The sequence below is a fragment of the Lycorma delicatula genome, chromosome 2 (assembly GCF_047948215.1).
Source record: "Lycorma delicatula isolate Av1 chromosome 2, ASM4794821v1, whole genome shotgun sequence".
NCBI classification, from domain to species: Eukaryota; Metazoa; Arthropoda; class Insecta; order Hemiptera; family Fulgoridae; genus Lycorma; species Lycorma delicatula.
The window spans coordinates 155,477,964-155,500,243 of NC_134456.1; the positions used below are offsets into that span (position 1 = coordinate 155,477,964).

Below are 22,280 nucleotides of genomic sequence, written 5' to 3' on the forward strand. Positions count from 1 at the left end.
TTGTGCAATCAGAGGGGAACAACTTTGAAGTAGACAACACTAAACATGACTAAAACGGTAAGCAACATTTATTTTCACATCAGTCTCATTACTTTATTGTCGCACCTCATATACATTTTAAAGCATGAAGTACCACATTCTAATTTTTATTCAAATTAAAAGTCATTAAAAATATCTTAGGAGAAGGATTTATATGAGTGTATTTATTTTTAAGTATTGCAATAATTTGTGGAATACAAGAATTAGCAGATGTTAAATAACATTTTTATATAATCATAGAAATGTAAATTATCCCTATTGTTCTTGCCTTTTTCAAAGTTCAGAGGCAGGAAGTAAATCAAATCTCATAAATTTAACGAATTATTAAATTTATTTTTGAATGTTACTATTATATTTTATTCATCCATTAATTCATATTAATTATTATTTAAGTGATCACTTCTTTATTAACTGAAATGGAGTTGATTCTAATGAAATCGTTTTGAATAAGTAAATAAAAATAATAGTTTATTTTGATTGGTGCATAGTAATATATTAATTATTCATATCACATTAATAATAATACTCCACGGGTGAAAAAAAGGGATTGTCCCAGCATTTGCTTAAATGATCAAAAGCATCTGTAGTAAAACCTGATCAGGGAAGATTCAAGATTCATAAATTCGATAATCATAAAATAAATTATAAAATTTTAAATTTTAACTATTTGCAATCTATGTTAATAAATAGTAATAAATTAAAAAAATAATAGTCAACATGTGAATATAAAACAACTACAAAAAAAAACCAATGTTCAGATGAAAATTATTTGAGCTTAGATTATTTGTTTAATTAAATAAAAATGTAAAAAATCACGCCTTTTTTAGTATAATTTAAAAACTCATCTGCATTGTAATACTGTTTGCTTAAAGAAAATCTTTTAATGAATTCGTAATTTATTAAAAATCACAACTGGCGCATAATATGGCACTCTCTTAGACACTTCTCAATATACTTTAGTATTGCTTTGAGTAGCATAAATCTATTGTCCAATTTGATAGAGGTGGAAATTATTTTAAGAATAAGTAACTAGGGTTTTTTTTTATATTTGTAAATTCTTCTGTAGCAATCCAGGTAGTATAATTTTATAACAGATTTACTTACTTATGATCAAATGATAATAATTATGTTACATTTTTAAAGGATTGTTTAAATATTCTTGAATATTCTGCTTGAACCGTGTGTACAAAACCATTAAAAAGAACTCCAATGCAGTTTCATTGAAAATTTTCTATTCTAAAGAATGAAAATTAATCAAGAAAACAGATGACGACTAAGAATTATATATTTAAATAATTTTTTTCTCTAAAACTTATTTAAGTAAGTGTACTAACTTACTTTAGTACAAAAAGTCAACAATACTATATTTAAAATAATATTGAAATTAAAAAAATAATACTCAGATCTGTTAAAAAATATATGTACATAAAAATTAGTGACACTGCTAAGTACTAATAATGACTTTTATTTGGATACGTATAACAGGATATTTACAATTTAACAAGCACAAATAACTCACAGATCCTTTAAATCACAGATCCTGAAGAATGTTTGAAAAATTTATAATAAGACATCTGCAACATTTTAGATTTACAGATGTAATCACTAATACGCCAGTAATTGGTGCAACTTACTAATTAAAGATGAATATATTTTAAGAGATCAGTTGATTTTTTACAGTATTACTATCTGGATAGATTATAAAATATTCATAATATGGATATTTAAATAATAAGTACAAAAGGATGAGATTATTTCAACAAAATATGCCACAAAACAAAATTATCTTTGCATTATAAAACTAGCATTTTCAGTATTAAGAATGCAATGATAAACAAATAGGTTCATGTATTTATTGTAATTTAAAAAATCTAAACAGTAAAAAATGAATATTAAATGGCAGTAATATTCTAAGTAAATAAAATATAAATACAGAATGACAAAACATAAGAACAACTGCGTATAACGTGTAAAACTTATAATTAATAAAAATAATAGCATTGAAATTATAACAATAAATAAACTTATAAATAACTAAAATACTGAATTTTAATAATTCATAAAAGTTTAAAACTGTTATGCTAGTAGATTACCGAACTGACTAGCGTGATCATAATTAAAATTATATATGACAGTTCTAAAATCACAAGCAATAAAAAATACTAACTCAAAACAACTGGAAGGAGTTTCCCTAAATTATGTTCAAAGATAACTCAAAACAGTAGTAGTTAGGCATACATACTTAGGCATACTGAAATAAGATGACAGATTAGAATTATTTACTTTGTATTTAAATAATTCCTTCCAATTATTCAAAGCTTGGAATAGATAAGTACTTGTTTACTACAACCTTGGGCATTAATTAACATAGGTATTATGAAGATAAGATTGAAAAAAATGTCAAATCCTTAATAGTATGCCAAATCCAAACTAATACTAGCCAATAAGCACGTATTGTTGGAGACTGGGTATAAAGGTTTAAAAACAATATACAGATTGACAACAAACTTAATGTTGGAGTAGATATAACTTTAAATCCCCAACTTCTGAATACTGTTAGTATTTTTTGAAGGCTAATTGACCATAGCAGTTGATGCTGCTTAAAACATAAAAAAGAAACAGTTTAGAAAGTATCTGGCCTCATTTAATACTTAGTTCCTGAACTCAGTAGGATTTCTAGCTCATTACACACACATACTTGTACTATGATGTATTAGTTCTAGTAGTCAAGGATTAATACAGAATTTCTGCATTTTTTCTTCTTTTCTATTAATATCATAACAAAACTCATCACCACTGGATAATGCTTATACAAATAATACAATAATTTCATGTTACCTAATGTCTAGGTCTGGTTTCCTACAATAAATAAATGATGTCAATATTAAGAGAGTTACAAAAAGTATCCAATGAAAATTAGATTCAGTTTGTCATTCGTAGTAGCTAAATGAAACTAATTTTCAAGTACTTAATGGTTATTTTTTCCTCTTTTTCAAATTATATGTTTTTGTATATTGTATAGATCTCTGCTTCATCAGAATTATATATTTTAAATTAAAATATAGAAAGATAGGTTTACCATCTAAAAGGTAAGTACACCTCTGTATTTTAATTTTTTTAAGATATGTTATTAATGTAATATATGTAATTCTATACTTTCTGAAAAATCAGAGATCTCTGCAAAAAGTTTAATGTAAACAATAAACAGAAAAAATAAGCAGTAAGAACATGAAAATTAGTTTTTTTTAAACTAATTAATTATTGCCATTAGGGCATAATTTTGCTGTTTGTTATGCAAATTTGAACAACAAAAAATAATATGCATAAATAAATTGGCTAATATAAAATAAATACATTGAAAGTTTCTTAAACAAATAATATCAAATAAAACTTTATAACAGCAGTAGTTTATTTGAAAGATAGAAAAATTTTTGGTTTTTCTATGTTTTTCTAATAAAAAACATTTATTATTTTCTAATGAAAGTGTCAAGTAGAAATTATAAATAAAAAAATTATTTAATTACAATAAATAAATAAACTGCCTTCTATAAAATTATTTTTTTAAATAAAAACATTTTTAAAACCTACAATATTAAAAATTTAAAGCAGCAGCCTAATTGAACTTCCTGACTCCTTTTTAAGCTTTATTTTTAGCTTTTACTGACAGGAATTTTGTACATTTCTGTTAGATTTCTTGGAGTACAAGAGTATAGTTTGATTCTCTCAAACAGTAAGCTCTGGTGATTCAATTGTTATTCTGCTGATTTAAATTATTTAAAAATGGGTAAAACTTTATTGAATATTTATCAATAGATATGAACACATTACATACCTAATAAGAAACAGCAAAATTTCAAAATTTTACTTTTTTAATGAATTATTCTTATCAGATTTCTCTACAATTATATATTTCAATTTTTTTTCATATCACAATAATTGTCTTTCAAATAAAAGTAATTTTTTCATGTTTTGGCAAAAAAGCAGTTTGTTTCACAAGAGACAAACAAAATTTTAAGTATTTTGTCTTTTTTGGCAACAAAATGTAATATGATCTCAAAATACACAATAAACATAGTACACTCTTTTGTAGTAACATGAAGACCATTAAAACTGGGGGTATAGAAAAACAACTTTTTGTTTTGACATGCAACAGATAAAAATTTCAATACAAAAGGCTTGTTTTGCCAGAGACCTAATGTTTTATTGCAAAGGCAATAAAACATTAAAGTATTAGGTAAGTATATGAAAATTAATTAAAAAAAAATAAATTATTGCTGCTATGACAGAATTTGCAATTTTTTATGCAAATATTATAATTTGGGCAACAATAAATGTGTATAAAAAATTGGCTAATATACAATAAATACGTTGAAAGTTTCTTATACAAATAAGACTTTACAACAGCATAGTTTATTTTACAGGCAGAAAAAAATCTTTGGCATTTCTAATAAAAAAAACAATTGCTTATTATTTTCTAATGGAAGTATCAATCAAATTATAAAAATATATATTTTTATACGTGGTCGGAAAATGATGCTCAAAGAGAATAAAGTACAATCAGCTTCAGTAAATTTTCTGATAGAAAAAAATTAATGATATTTTAACCGTTCATGTTTTTGCAAATGGCTTGGAAGATATAATAAAAACAATTATGTAGTTCATATTACGTTTTGGTTGTGTAATAATGGTCTTATGCAATGTGTTAAAAATGTAACTTTATCTTCCAGTAGATAATCACTTGTTTATTCCTGTTGACTGTATTTTCAGCCAAGTAGAGAAAAAAAAAGATATAATTAATAATAGAATATATGTAAATTTATTCAAATAGTGATACAGTAATTTTGATGAATTCTGGAATGTATTAAACATTAAAGAATTATTTTTAAATCCCTTTGAGAAAAAATCATTAGTATTCAGAAATGAAGAGAATTTAAAAAAATAAAAAACCTGTAAAACTCAAAGGAATATTTTTGTAAAATAATGATGTGCCAACAAAACTGTTTTAAAATATGTTTAAAAAAATACTATTTACTTAAGAACATGTACCCAGAAGTTATTCCAGTCAGTTGGCCATTACAACAAAAAAGATTAGAGATTACATAAATTTATAAGAAAAATACATAATCAAGAAAAGGAAAAATAAAAACTTTATTGATAATAAGTTAGAGATCAACCGGTAAACATGAATGAATGGTCAACCTGAGAACATGAATGTGAATGTCATGAAGGGAAATGTGGCAGAACAATTTTGTAAAATATTTTTTTTTAGTTAGTCATTTTATTAATATTTTTTGCAATTTCAATTAAAAAAAAAAACTGAATTTTTATTAATAATAACATTTTTATACACTTTCAAAATGCAATTTGTACATCACAGTTTTCCATTTTTTGTCAAAAAGAGAAAAATATTTAACATTTGTAATAAAATAAAGTTTTTAATTTATTTTTTATCTGTTTTTACAAGATATATCAGCTATTCCAAAAAAATACAAATTCTAGAAACAGTTTTTTGTGTTTTATTGAAAATTCAGTTTTTGATAGTGTTTTGAAAGGCCACTCCTCAAATTATATAATCAAATTTAACTGTTGTATTACAGAAATATGACAATACAACAGCTGATATTGGTTTTATCATAAAGAAGTGTACAGTTGACAATATTTTAACAACTAAAAAAATTAGAACAAATTTATTGAAAGGACGAAAAGTTTAACTAAATAAAACTGATAACTACTTTGTTTTCAATCGATTTGAAATACAAAAGCATTATTAAAGGGAAAAAAACTAAAATTTAAAAACATAAATACTGAAGTAAATGAATTTTAATCACATAAACATTACTTTTTATAAAGTTCTTTAGCCAACACCAATATGCCAAAACTTAATGTTAAAAATAAGCTTCCAGGAATTGATGCTAATAGACGGTATCGTTCATCTATAAAAGACAAGAAATAAAATTGTGTTATTAATTACATGAATAACATTAAAGGAAATATTTAACAGTGGATCCCTCACATTAGTAAATAAAAATAAGAATGCTAAAGATCTGAACTGGTTATAATAATAAACAAACATACACAAATGCATTACATACAGTTGTGTATTAAACTATCAATATCGCAATATTATATTTATATTCAATTTCATGCAAAAAACATTAAACATAAATACATTATTATTAGACAACTCGCACAATAACCTCATAAAAAATATATATATATATATTTTATACATACATAAATAAGTATATTTATGTATAAATATATACATATTATATATATATAATGTATATGAATATAATTTAAACATTTGTAATAGACAGTAAAAACCATTAGGTGGCTGGTCTAATCCAGCCATTATTGAAATAGTGATAAAGATGGTATAGCTTGAAATTGAAATCTTGATTAAATGTAGTTAACCGTATTAATGTATGCCTTAATTTAGTAAACTAAAATGTATATTTTTTTTTAATTTACATCGATCTTTGTAGGACAATCATGATAAGTATTTCCTTTAATTGGCATCTCTTTTCTTTTTTTCCCAGTACTTTTTCATTTTGCACGAGTGTTCCTTGCCTTTGCTTTGTCATTCTATTTTTGTTCTTTTCTTCTGGAATCCTTCATATTTTGGGTTTTCTCAGAATATGTCTCTGTCTGTAATTTAGGACCCAATGTAATTTTACATTGTTTCTTCTATCTTTTTCTTATAGATCTCTTCTTTGGTCTGTATGAACTACTTGGTAGTTATCTTTCTGTTGTCTTTTTGGCCACAGATTTCCTGTTCTATTTTCATCCATTTTAATCAGGTGGGTGTCCATAGTAGACAAATCTGCTTTTCCTAATTTGGTCTGATAGTTTGTTTACCTTATGGTAAAGTTCATCACTTTTTTTGTAGTTTCTAACCCTTTTTTGCTATAAAAATGGTCCTGATATTTTCCTTTCTATTTTTTTCAACTTTCTTTATTTATCCCTGATCTAAGATTGTGCAATTGGCCACATATATTATTACCTTAATCTCAATAAGATTTGTTTCTTGTTATATACATTTTTAGTCAATCCATAAGCTTTTGTGATTCTAGTCTTATTGGCTTTTTTATCTACCCTAACATCAGGCTGTACTACTTTTTCAATATACTTGGTGGTGTCAGCACTCTTAATTTCCTTCAATATGTTGATCTGTTCTTAAATTTCCTAACAGTCTGTCTGCAAATGCTACACACTATATGAAGAGACCTTTTTTCTCTTGGGTCCTAATTTTACTTTAAAATATTTTTTCTTTGCGTTATTTTCCCCATTCCCTAACTACCTTTCAATGGAAAATAATCCAACTCCTTGTCTTACTCCAGTAAGTTGAAATTGTAAGTTTATTTTATTCTTAAAATGTTTAGTTTGGAATTATCTGAATTTTTTCACTTTTGATTGCTGAGATGAAGTAATTAACAACAGGAATTTTTGATAAAACTTACCATTACTGTGTATATGAGTTAAAAACAGTGTAATTGGATTGTAATATATTATTGTTATAATTAAAGTCTTGTAAAAAGGAAAAGCAATTTTTATTTATTTAATTCATATATCACATATACAAAATAATATTTTTCATGCAGTTAGAGAAGAAAGGGAAAATGTGTTTTAAGATGGCTGCTGGAAAAAATATTCCGAATGCAAGATTATGACATTACTATATATTACTCCAGAAATAATCTTATTAGTTCTTAAAAATAAAATTAAAAAATCTATTGCTGTACATCTGTTATAATTAGTGTCCTATTATTTTTAATCATTTATTTAAAGAATGTATTAAAAATTAATACTTTAACTGTCATGGATTATGCTTAAATTTTTGAAGACAATTTACATACAGGTAGTTATCCAATTGTGGGTATGTGTGTATACGTGAGCAATGTGTTATGTTTTTGTACATGGTACTTTTGTTTATTGCAAAAAAAATTAAGTAAAAAGTAATCATAGTACATTATATTATACCCTAATTTTCTGGCTGTTGACATATGTCACGCAGTAAGATGTGCATTTATTATAATTTTTCTAGGAAAAAGTATCACCATTCAAATGACCATTTCTTTAATGGAAAAAATTCCTCATTTATGCATGACACAATCAAACAATCATGTTCTGGTGTTAATTTATATTTTAGTAAAAAAAAAGTAGGGAAAAATTCCGTAACAAAGCAGTAATAAAATAAATATATATTACTTTAAAAAAAAAAAAAAACTTTTATTGCCTATAATGTTGTGTAACATCTCTAGTGCTTTTGGAATTTAAAATACAATGTTTATTTTACTATTAGAATTTTTAGTGAAAAATTCTAAATATTCACATATTTTATCACGGTAAAAAAATATATATATTTTCTCCCTATCCAGATCCCCTCACCTCTTGACAGAGATGCAGAATATTAAAATTCTTTTTTACATTATACAAATTTAACACTGTTAAGTTTTCACAAATGAACCAATTACAAAATAGTAGTCATACTTTATACATGAATGTTGATATAAAGTTTGATGATTGTACAGTTACCTTCACTTGTTCCAGAGCTATTATTGGCAAAATAGATGTGACCACACACACAGAATATGAGCTACAAACTGCTTTTTCCACATTTACACTCATGGGAATTCAAAATATTGAGCGATTAAAAATATCAGTTACCTGAAATTTTGACCTGTTACAAGATTCAATATTTTTTTCTATATGGATAAATAAACATGGAAACATAATTTTTCAAAAACGTTTCATGAAGAAAACTTAAAATTCCCAAAAACTGATTAGTATAAAATTAATTTATGTTTAAAATGTAAAAATGAGCAAAGTAAAATTTACAAGACATATTGTAGCAGCAAAAATCAAAATTTCAACATTTCATTTAAGAAGCACCTCTTTTTAGTACTTCCCATCAGTTATAAAAAATGGTCAATCACTGCAAGATTCATCCTCAATTTTCACTTTTCCATCTTCTGATGCACAAAATTTTATTGCCCATCTACTCACAAAACTTTGATCTACTGTTTCATCATCATAAAAGACTTTCAGATGACAATGAATGTCACTAAAACATTCAATCACTACATGTTATTTTAGATGCAGACATAGAAGGCATATCAGACTTTACCACAATAGTGACTTAGGAAAATGAGAGGGCATGAGTCAACGAGTTTTGGAATGTTAGTAGTAGAAGAATGAAACTACAAGATGGCAGCACCTATTATTTTGTGGGACATTTTGTTCTGTTATTGTTCTAGTATGGATTAGATTTCAGCCAACCCTGTAAATCACTTTAAGTAATATAATTTTAATAGTTTTTTAGTGAAATAATTTTACTTTTCTAAAAGAATACTGTCAGAACTGAAAACAAAAAATAGTTTATGATAATAAATAAAATAAAATAATTTATTTAATCCCCCCTAATTTAACTAGTTTTAGTACAGCATTTTAAGTCTGTACATATACAATTAAATATACTTATAAATAAACATATAGCCAGCAGGGTTTGTTGCAGATAATCATTAGATTAGATATGGGAAAACATGATAATTACTGTGGATGCATTATTTTTAATATTCATTTACTTTGTCTACTTTATATCCATCTTAATATGGTGAAACTGATTATTTAACTGACAACATAATACACTGTATTTTCAATTTTCACACTGCTGTTCTCAATGGTGCATAAAGAATATCAGTGTGAGTGAAGGAAATCACTATGATGTGAACTTTATTACAAAACCTTTTAATAACACTAAAATTCACAGTTTGTGTTTCTTTTTTTTTTCTTTTCCTGTTTAGCCTCCGGTAACTACCGTTTAGATAATACTTCAGAGGATGAATGAGGATGATATGTATGAGTGTGAATGAAGTGTAGTCTTGTACATTCTCAGTTCGACCATACCTGAGATGTGTGGTTAATTGAAACCCAACCACCAAAGAACACCGGTATCCACGATCTAGTATTCAAGTCCGTGTAAAAATAGCTGGCTTTACTAGGACTTGAACGCTGTAACTCTCGACTTCCAAATCAGCTGATTTGGGAAGACGCGTTAACCACTAGACCAACCCGGTGGGTTACAGTTTGTGTTTCTAATGTAACTTTTTATCAAAAATGCAATCAAAATTTATACATAGCCCATAGTTTTCATGTGATAAATTTTGTTTAAATATCGCTGTTGTAGAATTCTATTTATTTCTTTAGGGATAACTTATGTATATAAATAACTTCTAAAGGAGAATGGGGTATAAACATAATATTATGAAGACAATAAATGTATATTTACTTTAGGTTCTAGAATGTCAGAAAAGAGCATTCTTCTGAGTCATACTATTAATATACTAATATTGTTTAAATGTTTGCTGAGTATGGCATAATATTGTTTCATTCTTTTTTGTGAATTTCAGTTTCAGTCTCAACTGTATTGTGTTAGTGAAAAAATATGCCAAAAAAGTGTGCAAATGATGAGCATAACTTCTTCTTTGTGTGTCAGTATTCAACGTTTACAGAATAATGAAGTTTGACTCTACTAGTTAAAAGCTGTGAATCAAGATAAGAACTGGAAACCTTACATCTCTACTGTTCAACCTGTGTGAAACGTTTGACAGACTGGGCTACGGATAATCGGCACACTGATGCTGTGGCATGAACCACAAGACCATTTGTCAGACTGTTATTTCTCTATTATAAAAAAACGTAGTAAATCCAAATACACAGTGCAATAACTGAATTAACCATTTGCTGTAAGGCCAGTGCTTCATAGTGAGTACTTACCTGTACTGCATCCTCCAACTCATCTAATTTTAGAAGATGAACTTGAATATAATATAGTTACTGAAGTTTGACATTAAGAGCAAGATTACACTATTTTGAAGCAGAATCCTCTTCCTCTGAACCTTATTTGGGATTTAAACATGTCGAAGGAACAAGCTGAGCATTTGGGATCTACGAACTGAAAGGTGGCTTCTGCTCAAAGATGCCTTCTCCACACTGACAATAAATTGTATTTCTTTTGTAAATGTCAGGAAGAATTTCAATGATAATATTCTGATAAATATAGTTTCTGTAGAGTAACAATATTTGTGCTGACATGGATTCACTTCATCATAAACATAACTGTTCAAAATGAAGATTGTTCATTGATTCTTCAACAAAAATAATTTAAAGGGTGTCCTTTTGCACATGACAACAAATTCCCTTCTGTACAGTTAGCTTATACACTAACATGAAAAAAATATATGAAAAAATGAAATAATGTTAGGAAAATTTCACTATTTGTATCACTGGACTGTATGTTGTGTTTTAAAAGTTATTGCATTATTAATTGGTAATCTAAATTTTGTTGTTTTTTGTGTGAATGGGTCAGCATGAGAAAGATAAATCATTACAACAGGAACAAATGATTAAAGCATAAAGCACTTATGCCTGAACAAGAAAATGTTGTACATCCTTCACTAGTTAGCTCAGAAATAATTTTTCTAACTCCACTCCACATAATATGTGATTTTGATAAACATTCAAAATCTATATCAAGATGGATAAAAATAGTGCTGGATTTCATTATTTGAAAGAATTTCCTTGTGTTGGTGTTAAAATCAAGGAAGGAATTTTTAGTGGGTCTTCAAATAAGAAATCTGATTAGAGAAGAACAGAACTTTGATAAACTAACCAAAGATGAACTTAGAGATGGATAATTCAAAGAACTGTTAAGCCAAGTCAAAAAGTCAGCTTGGAGGTAATTTAAAAGTGTTATCCAAAACTTTATAAGAAATGATAAAACCCAAACAACCATGACATGGTTGAATTATTAATCATACTAATCATGAGATGTAAAACATCCTAAAAATTCACTTCATGGATTCACATCTAAATTTTTTCAGGACAATCTCAACACTCAGTGATAGGCATGGGGAGTACTTCCATCAGGAAACACAAACATGGAAAACAGGTACCAGTGACAGTGCAGTGTAATAATGCTCGTAGATTATTATTGGACACTGAAGAAGTATGTTCCAGAAGGCAAACACAAACAACATTTTGGTCATGGGTCCTGCATGCATATGTTAATTTAAAAAAAAAAAATGGCATGAAAAATTCTATTTGAATTACATATTATGTTCCTCAGTGTAATAGACGATTTATTTTGTCCAGTGAGATAAAAATTAAGAATGTCAGAGTATTAAGTATGTCTAAATCATTTTGAATATTAGTAATGGGGTGCTTATTTTTCTTAATGTATTCAGTTATATTTTAAATTAACTACTACACTATTCCTATAACTGTTAAAAGTTTTTTGAAAATAATTTGTTGAAAAATCTTATTTTTGCAACACGTATAATTTGCAACAACTGCTACATTTAAGTGTATATATTTTAATGAGTTATACTAGTTTATTTTTTCTGCTTTTGAAATTAGAATTTATTTAATTATTAATTACTAATAATTATTATTTATTTATTTAAAAAGCTTTATAATGTGTTGATTTTTATCATATTTCTTTTATTTTTTTAAGTAATGAGGTAACCTAACAGTGATTACAAACAAACCAATGCACAATGGTTATAGACAACTGACATAAGAAACAAGTCATTTCAGTAGTCATTCTCAAGAACAATATACAACCTATGTTATACATACTGTAAAATAAGCACACAAGTGAGCCTTCTTCATCAAGCCAAATATGCTGCTGTATGTCAGCAAATCAAACAGCTGGCCATAAAATAAAAATTATCACTGTGAGAAAAAGCAGCTTTTTTTAGTATCTCTTTATTTAGCAAGAGGAAGTTAATTTTTTAATTTTGTTCATTAACTATACTATACTATCGATAGCATACCCCTGCAGGACCTTCAATATAGAATGGTTAGAAGAAGTTTGGGCAGCCTGAGAAAGAGATAGAAAGAAGCTGAAACAGCCATAGTTCCTAACCCGTAAATAAAGAAGAAGTTAATTTACCATTTTTCTTTTATATACCTTATGAATATTTTCTAAATAAAGTTATTATGAGTATTATAAGTTAAAAAAAAATAAAATAATTAATCTGCTTAATTTTATTACTATTATGCTGATCTCAAAGATGGAATAGTAGTATTTCTGGCTTTCATCTAGAAGCTTTTAGGCTTGAAAGTCAATCAGGTTTGGTATATTTTATAAGCTACAAAATTAATTTCTAACCCCAGTACAAGAAAAGACAGTGTATGTGGGCATCAGACTGTCTCTACTGTATGAACAAATAATAAAATATATGAGATATGAAACATAAATCATTACATTACAATCAAATAATTTGAGTATATAAGAACATTTGATAATTTATAACATTTTAAATAGTAGTAATATTAGTGAATAGAATTCTGTAAACATTAGCTCAATTTTCTTATCTAAAATTACATTTTTTATTTCATTAATCTAATTTTGTTAGAAAAATTAATTTTTTTTTATAAATTTAAGTTTATTACTATAAAATGTCAGTTCTTATTCAATTAAAGAACTTTAAAATTATTATAATTCTGACAATATTATCCAATTTGTAATGAAAATTGTAAAAAAAAAGTCCTGAGACTGTGGTAATTCAAAATTAACTAAAATAATAAAAAAAATTACAATTAATACTTCAAATTATACATTTCATGTATATTGCTGAATCTTCTCAGTGCTGAACCAAATGATTTTTTCAGGAACTCCAGAATTAAGACTGAAGGACTTAATACTGATTGATATATATATATATATATTAATTAAAAATAAAATATATTAACTTTTTCTGTTGGACTATGTTACGTTAAATATTTCAGTTGTAAAACTTCAATCAAATGTTTTATTTTATATACTTCAGGAAGGCTAGGACAACAATCTAATTTATAAATGAGCTATATATTTTAATTGATCCTTTCTGTGATATTCATTAAAAATTCATAAATTGTGTTATGATTCACTCTGACTTTTATAACTAAGTTACTTATGAAATTATGATATAACATTTATTACACATTCTAATTTTACTGCAACTGTATAATTTGTCTGTTGGAGACAGATCCCACCTCACATCTCACACCCACGAGGATGCTTTGTTTCATCTCTGGCACTATGGTTTTAATAATGTCACATTTTAAATCAAACAAATTAATTTTGTATATTTTTCACTTGCCTTTTATGACTTTCTATGTTTGAAAATCATAATGAAGAATTTCCTCATGAGTACTTAAAACTTCTTATTAAGTTACTTTGGAATTCCATTTCAAGTCATCAAAAGGATCTTGATCATCTTTTATTTCCTGCATGTAAACAGAAGAACTCTACAATTCAGTATAGGTCTTAATCTGTAAGCATCAAGCTATCTTAATATGGAATCTAATCCAACAACCATATTTTTATTATTTTCAAGGATTCAATATAATTTAAACAGTCCTCTAGTGTTAAAATAAATAAACGCATTAATTATTATAATAGGCATTTAGTTCTCCTGGGCAAAAATTATTAACAAACCACACTTTTATGGAGGGTTAAAGGATAACACCAATTTTTTTAGATGGTGAATCAGTAAGGGCTTTTCATAATTACATCCCTTTTCACCACCTTTTGGTTGAGTGGACAAAATTTTTCAATCTTGATTATTCTCTTTTCCAATCCCTATTTAGAGTTGTTAACCAAAACAAAATTCCTTACTTTTTTTTTGATAATTACTATTGGTTCAGAAAGTAAGTGTGGTCAAGTTTGAGGCTTTATGAAAATATAACCGTTCATCAAAGTTCAACACAAATTGCATCACCTTTAAGATAATTTTACGCACATTTCATGATATTAAAATTATTTAACTAATTTTTAAAAATACATTATCTTGGAAAGAATAAGTATCGTTCTGAGCTTCCTGCAATGTAACTTGATTTTGATGGTGGTTTCTAAAAAAAACACTGGAGCAATCTCATTCAAATTTCACATAACCTAACCCACTCTATTATTTTATTACCTACGAAATTTCATTGGTATCTTTAACCATTCTCGAGTTATTTGCAAAAAATTTTATATTTGATCTATATAGTGTATAAACAAGAGATGAAATTTGTTACCTTCATCGTTATTTTAAATTAACAAATATGGTAATTCATAAAATTTATTGGTAAACATACATCTGTTTGGAATTTTTATTTGTCAGTTCGCTGCTTTAGTGAGATGACTAAAAGAAGGAGAAATCACACTTCAGCAAGTTAGCTTTCCCTTTTCTGATAGCTGGTTGGTCATAGTTTAGCAAACTTTATTATGATATAATGTTTGTAAAGAGCTTTACATACTAGCAATTTAAAGCCAAATTGCCCGAAATCCTTGTAGATTTTTATATAAAATTACAAGGGGACATAAATACATTTAGAAATTTATGTTTTCAGAGTTTAAGATAAACAATTTAAATTTACAATAACTGTTGCTTTTCTATTTATTTTAATTATGGCTGGATCTAATGACTAATACCATAATTATTGTTTTAAAAATTACTAATAATGAGGAAAGTACAGTATTATTTTGATATTAAATTTGGGTTAATATCAATAAAATACATACTACTACAGTGAGCTTTATTTGGAAAAACTGTTACTATGGACAATGATAAAATTCCGTTTGTTGGCTGTTTTCTCCTTTTTCAGTCTTTTCTCACCGAACCAAAGATAATTTGGTTTTAAAAATTGAATAATGCAATGATTAATGAAATCATTCTATCTGAAATTTTATTGGTGATAAGGTAATAGAATGGACTAGATCATATAAAAATTTGAATATGATTGGTCCATAGTTCTTTTAAGAAACAAGTGATGCATGCAAGTTATGCAAACTAAAAAGTATAGGTTGAAAGATAAAAAAATACAGTGATAGTATATCTAAAAAATTAAAAATCTGAATTAATCAAATTCAGAATAAACTAATATAAAAGGTGATGCTTTTTTTTTTAATTGATGTATGGTTTTATTTTTATAATCCTCAAATTTGAGTGCACATGCTTTTGCATCGATAATAGATGATACCTCTTGATGCCAAATTTCAGCTTTCTAGACATCCAAGAAAGGAAAATTAGTGATGATTGAATCAGCAGTCAGTGAGGCTTTCACATTCATAAATGTATGATGGTAATAATGTGAAGAAAAAATTTGATTCTAAAAATTAATTTTTTTTTAAATAGTGTGCATAGTGATGTCATAAATTATCACAATACAGTACACTTCTGACAGGAGGTAAAGTTGTTGTTCTCTCTACTTTCTATAATGATGTCACATTTTTTCAAAACTTCTAATAAGAAAACATTTACTCTTTGTAGTCAGGCATGGGTATGTTTAATATACTCTTCATTCCTGCCTTCATTTTGATTAGTTTCCATTTCAACAGTATCTTCTTTGTTAGTCTCAAAAACAACATCAATTAAATCATCCACAGTAAGGAATATAATATGTATCATAGAAGTTCAATCCATTTCATGGATCTATTTACATCTGTTCCAGTTCCTTCCAGCATTTTCATCACTTTATAGAGATGAGCCTGCTTATAGATCTTTTTTTAACATTCTTTAATTCTTTTTAAAATCATACTAGAAACATAGTCGCAAATAATATAACGTCACTATACCTAATTGATCTACAAGCAATGTCTGTTAATTTTAACTGAATTCTAAGAGACTATCATTTTAATATAAATGTGGGCTGTACAATCATTTATATGACATAAAACGTTTAAACATTTTTATACATAAATTGTGAATTAAAAGCCCTAAACACATTTTTATACAAAATAATGATGGGGACATATAATTTCCACAAATTGAAGTTAGATTGCTTAGGTTTAAATTACCAATGTTACTGTTACATTTTTTTTAGAATTTCTAAAATCTTTATCTTTACATTTTTTTAAAACATCAGATAATCTTCACTTAATAAAACTTATAAAAATTAAAAGAAGGGGCAAATGAATAGATTTTCACATGTTTTTTTTAAATATTTTGCTAGAATAACTAACACATCACCAAATTTTAGTTTCCCCATTTTCCAAGTTTAGATATTCCTACCAATGTAACAAATTTCCCAATCTATGTAAATATCTGGGAAGTGGATACTATAATAAATATTTTAAATATTATGAGATGAGGATAAAGTGTATTGTGTCTGGGTCTAATCCAGTCAGGTCAATATAATTTGCAGGCAAAGAAGTTACTTAATCTTAACCATTAAGATATAGTTTCATATTAAAAAAAACAAAAAACAAATTGACATTTATTGTGCTACGTAAATAATCTTAATGCATGAAACAGGTTTATTTCTTCTTTTTTTTTTGAGTCTTGTGACTACATAATTTTCTTCTTTCTCACAATATAGATTGTTGTGACATGTATTGTATTGTATCAGTTCAGATTTTTCATAATGTAGAATCCAACCATCAACATTCATTTATCTTATTTTTCAATTTAAGTGTAATATCAAAGTATAATCAATCTATTTTATAATTAAAATGTGTGTGTTATACCAATTCATTATGGAAATCACAGAGCACAGGCCTTCTAACATTCTACTTATTTGTGTTATGGAAATAAATATCAATCAATCTTAAAATATTCAATTTGTTTTACATTCATTTAAATAACCAGCATTTGTACAATGTATTAGCCACGCAAATGAGCACAGCAAGATCTGTACATACACTATTTCGTTTTCAATTTTTGGATTTCCACTTCATCTCTAAAACAATATTTATGGTTACTTTTAAATTAAATACCTCATCTTTGTTTCATCAGTTGTTTTAAAACACCTGTTTTCAAAAACTGGTGACAAACATCGTTCAGTTTTTATCCTAATTTTTATAATTAGGATTAATTACTTTTTGTAATATGTAGTCATTTGTTTAGTATTTTAGGGATTACACAGATGTGAATCTGTTAGTCCTATATTGAAATCATTAGGTACATTTTTCAACCATGGTAATCTTATTTACAATGAAATACATTTATTTACCTCAATCTGGACCAGATGATCCATATTAAATCAAGTAAAAATCTCTAAAGAAATTCAGATTAGCATAGTTTTACAAAATATGATATTCATCTATGTAAAATAACTTTGAAGACAGTCTTTACCCATGTTTTTATGTTGTGTGTGTGTATTATGATATTGCTTGACAATTTTTTTTTTTGGCTTTACATTTCTGAAGACAAAATAGTTTTAAAAATCGAATAACATTTCATAAACTATAAAATAGTACAGGTTTGAAATTTAAGGGCTGATAAGTTTAAATAGAGAGGCCTAGTGCAAAAATTTGAGCAAACTAGTCAAATAGTTCTTTAATGGCAAATAATCAAAATCAAGTTATGGGACTGAAGGCTAAAAATTATCCATTTTGAAACAAAAAAAATACTTTAAAATATTAATAAAACAAAAGTTTAAAATCACTAAATGCAAAATAAAATTATGTAAATTTTGATGTAACTTGTTTATAAAGAGTGGATAGTTTTTTTTAATAAGGCTTTAAACTTGATTGCATATAATTTTTCCACCAACAGCAGTGCACTGATCAGCTGAATTTCACTTGTCAAATTATCTCTGAACTGATTAAAGATTTTGATAAGAAATAACAAAAAAAGATACATCAGAAAGAGTACACCATATTTTCTTTTATCTGTTACCATTACCATTACTTTCTTCATGTCATGATCTTTTTCTACAATTTGCTTCATCACAATATACTACTTTCTCTTTCTGAGATCACCTCTATATCTACTGCATTTCTCTTTTCTTTAAAAAATTACCTAAGGTTATTTACTATCCTAAAACTTCTCAGATATTTTAAAATCTCCATACTTTTTCTCAACTCTGTCAAGTATTCTTTCAACAACCATAAATTCCCTCTTTTCTATCATATCATAGAAATCCATTTCTATAATATGTTTACTCAATTTCATTCTTGCAACTTTTATCTCACTTCTTTCCTAGCCTCTGCATATGTGAGAATAATAAAGGATTACTGGAGGAAAATAAAACTTCAATATAATTTTTTTCATTTACTATATTTTTTATTAAACCCTTATCACCGCCTCCCTAGATGAAAAAATACTAAAATACCTCAATTTATGATAGTTTTCTTTTCAAGAGTTTTATTTTTTCTCACCAACTTGGGCTAGAAAAACTTCAAAGGAATATATTTGTTGCTTTGTGAACAAAGCTGATGTTTAAACATTTTATACAAAAGACAGCCAAGTCCCTGATTGTTTTAATATTATCTTTAATAAATCGATACAGGGTAAAAAAAAATCGAGGTAAAACTTACTAGGGGGCTACAATCTCAATGATAAACAATACTCTAATTAACATGTTATATTCCACAAACTAAGGGCTTGTCTATAGTTGTGCGATACATTTCAATGAAAAATAATAAAATACAATGTCTTATGGATTGGATTATTGATAATCCATTAAGGAAACAAAGGAAGCTACTACAACATTCATTCACCTTTTTGTTGCCAATTGAGGGTGTAAATAAAATTGCATCTTTTCTTCTTACATTTTATTATCATTAAAAATATCATAATAAATTCTTTAAAAAAAAATTGAACATATTATTTAGTTGCAAGTCTAAAACAATAAACTCCTGATTAGTGAGCCAATTCATAATTTTACTGCATGCTTAGGTCTGGACCTTATTGAAAAATGATATTAGTTTCCTTTCATGGCACATTATTAATTGCACAAATTCTAATTTTAAACCATTAAAATATTTCTTTTGATTTTTGCCTGGGATTTGTTATTTCAAGCTGTTTGAAGCTGTAATCGAAATAGTTTTTTATTATTACAATAGTGGTTTGTACTATCTTTAGAAGTTCTTTAAAAATCAATAAAGGTTGTAAATAAGGTACTACTCTTCCTTTTCCAAAAATCATGAAATCTCAATGGAATAAATATCTATGTACACAAACCTACAGCACAGAATTAAACTTATTAGACTTACATTTGCATTTGAAATGAAAAAAAAAATATTACAAGGTAAATTCCAATTATAAGAAAATTGTGTGCAAAGTGGTATGTCATCTAAAATGTTAGTCAAAAATATAATGTGTATCAATCAACTGTTCAAAAAAGAAAAAAAGGAAACTTTCATAATCTGAATCTGGAGAAAGAGTAAATTGTCATCAAACATTTGCTTGCCAACTAATAAAAATTGAAGCTTCATCCACTATAAAAATGAATCAAATTAAAAAAAAAAAAAAAACAGATGGGAAGCAGTCAGTAAGAATAAGGTTAAACTCTAAGAGATGTTAAATTATGTAAAAAAAGATTATTCCACTCAGAGTAAAATTCTGGTAAGGGACCCTGATGATTTTACTATCCTACTCCTTTGAAAATTATAATCAAAATTAAACGGTATCAATGACCCAGATTTAAAGTCATCAAATAAAATTTCATAAAAACTGGTGTGAAAAAAAAACTAACTTAATTGACAAAAAATTGATTAAACCCAACCCCAAAATGAAAATTCCCAGATACATATTATAGTGACACTCTAATGTAATGGATTCATCTAATTAGTACAACAATGTAACAATCCAAAAATAACAAAAAAAAAAAACAAAATATTTTTGTCCCTCTCCCTTTATGGGGGTTTGAATAATACCAAACACTATCTGAAAGTTACCATTATTTGAGTAAAGGTTTGAGATATGGGATCCAGGAGGTCTATATTTCCTCCCCCTAGACCAATTGTGACAAAAATTATATAGCATATATAGAAATCATTGTCAAAATTTGATCTATCCAGTTTGAAGACATCAAGTATAAAACATATCATTTTGGAATTTTTCTATGGTATTTTTTGGTCAGAGGGGGGATCATGAAATGTGAAGATTTGTAAAACCTCTGTTATGTAAAATTTTACCTAATTATCAAAAGTTCCCTTAACATAGTATTCTGTATAGGTAGTTAATCAATATAACAACTACATAGTTAGAAAAGAAAAAACAGAAATTTTCCAAAAACTATATACAATAATGAACTAAAACAAGGTGCTCATTTTGATTGTTAAACAATCATCATCAGTAGATACTAATATACATATGGAATAAAATTCCTTAGTTAATTGTTTTTTTTTTTTTTTTTTTTTTTTTTTTGTCTTCAGTCATTTGACTGGTTTGATGCAGCTCTCCAAGATTCCCTATCTAGAGCTAGTCGTTTCATTTCAGTATACCCTCTACATCCTACATCCCCAACAATTTGTTTTACATACTCCAAACGTGGCCTGCCTACACAATTTCTCCCTTCTACCTGTCCTTCCAATATTAAAGCGACTATTCCAGGATGCCTTAGTATGTGGCCTATAAGTCTGTCTCTTCTTTTAGCTATATTTTTCCAAATGCTACTTTCTTCACCTATTTGCCGCAATACCTCTTCATTTGTCACTTTATCCACCCATCTGATTTTTAACATTCTCCTATAGCACCACATTTCAAAAGCTTCTAATCTTTTTTTCTCAGATACTCCGATTGTCCAAGTTTCACTTCCATATAAAGCGACACTCCAAACATACACTTTCAAAAATCTTTTCCTGACATTTAAATTCATTTTTGATGTAAACAAATTATATTTCTTACTGAAGGCTCGTTTAGCTTGTGCTATTCGGCATTTTATATCGCTCCTGCTTCGTCCATCTTTAGTAATTTTACTTCCCAAATAACAAAATTCTTCTACCTCCATAATCTTTTCTCCTCCTATTTTCACATTCAGTGGTCCATCTTTGTTATTTCTACTACATTTCATTACTTTTGTTTTGTTCTTGTTTATTTTCATGCGATAGTTTTTGCATAGGACTTCATCTATAACGTTCATTGTTTCTTCTAAATCCTTTTTACTCTCGGCTAGAATTACTATATCATCAGCAAATCGTAGCATCTTTATCTTTTCACCTTGTACTGTTACTCCGAATCTAAATTGTTCTTTAACCTCATTAACTGCTAGTTCCATGTAAAGATTAAAAAGTAACGGCGATAGGGAACATCCTTGTCGGACTCCCTTTCTTATTAGGGCTTCTTTCTTATGTTCTTCAATTGTTATTGTTGCTGTTTGGTTCCTGTACATGTTAGCAATTGTTCTTCTATCTCTGTATTTGAACCCTAATTTTTTTAAAATGCTGAACATTTTATTCCAGTCTACGTTATCGAAAGCCTTTTCTAGGTCTATAAACGCCAAGTATGTTGGTTTGTTTTTCTTTAATCTTCCTTCTACTA

At 27.0% G+C, this 22,280-nt stretch overlaps 1 protein-coding gene across 4 annotated transcripts in view; it reads right to left on the reverse strand.

Moving 5' to 3' along the window:
* Window positions 1–5,841: 5,841 nt before the first annotated feature.
* Window positions 5,842–22,280, reverse strand: part of LOC142319334 (glycerol kinase 3-like) — a 113,785-nt gene continuing 97,346 nt past the window's right edge. The window contains exon 11 of one of the 4 annotated variants that reach the window (XM_075356515.1): window positions 5,842–5,972. In XM_075356515.1, the coding sequence (XP_075212630.1) occupies window positions 5,875–5,972 (98 nt within the window). In that variant the 3' untranslated portion in view covers window positions 5,842–5,874. Of the gene's footprint in view, window positions 5,973–14,280; window positions 14,317–19,659; window positions 19,828–19,950; window positions 19,980–22,280 lie in introns of those variants that run through there. The other 3 variants (XM_075356519.1, XM_075356518.1, XM_075356521.1) reach the window with 3 other exon arrangements.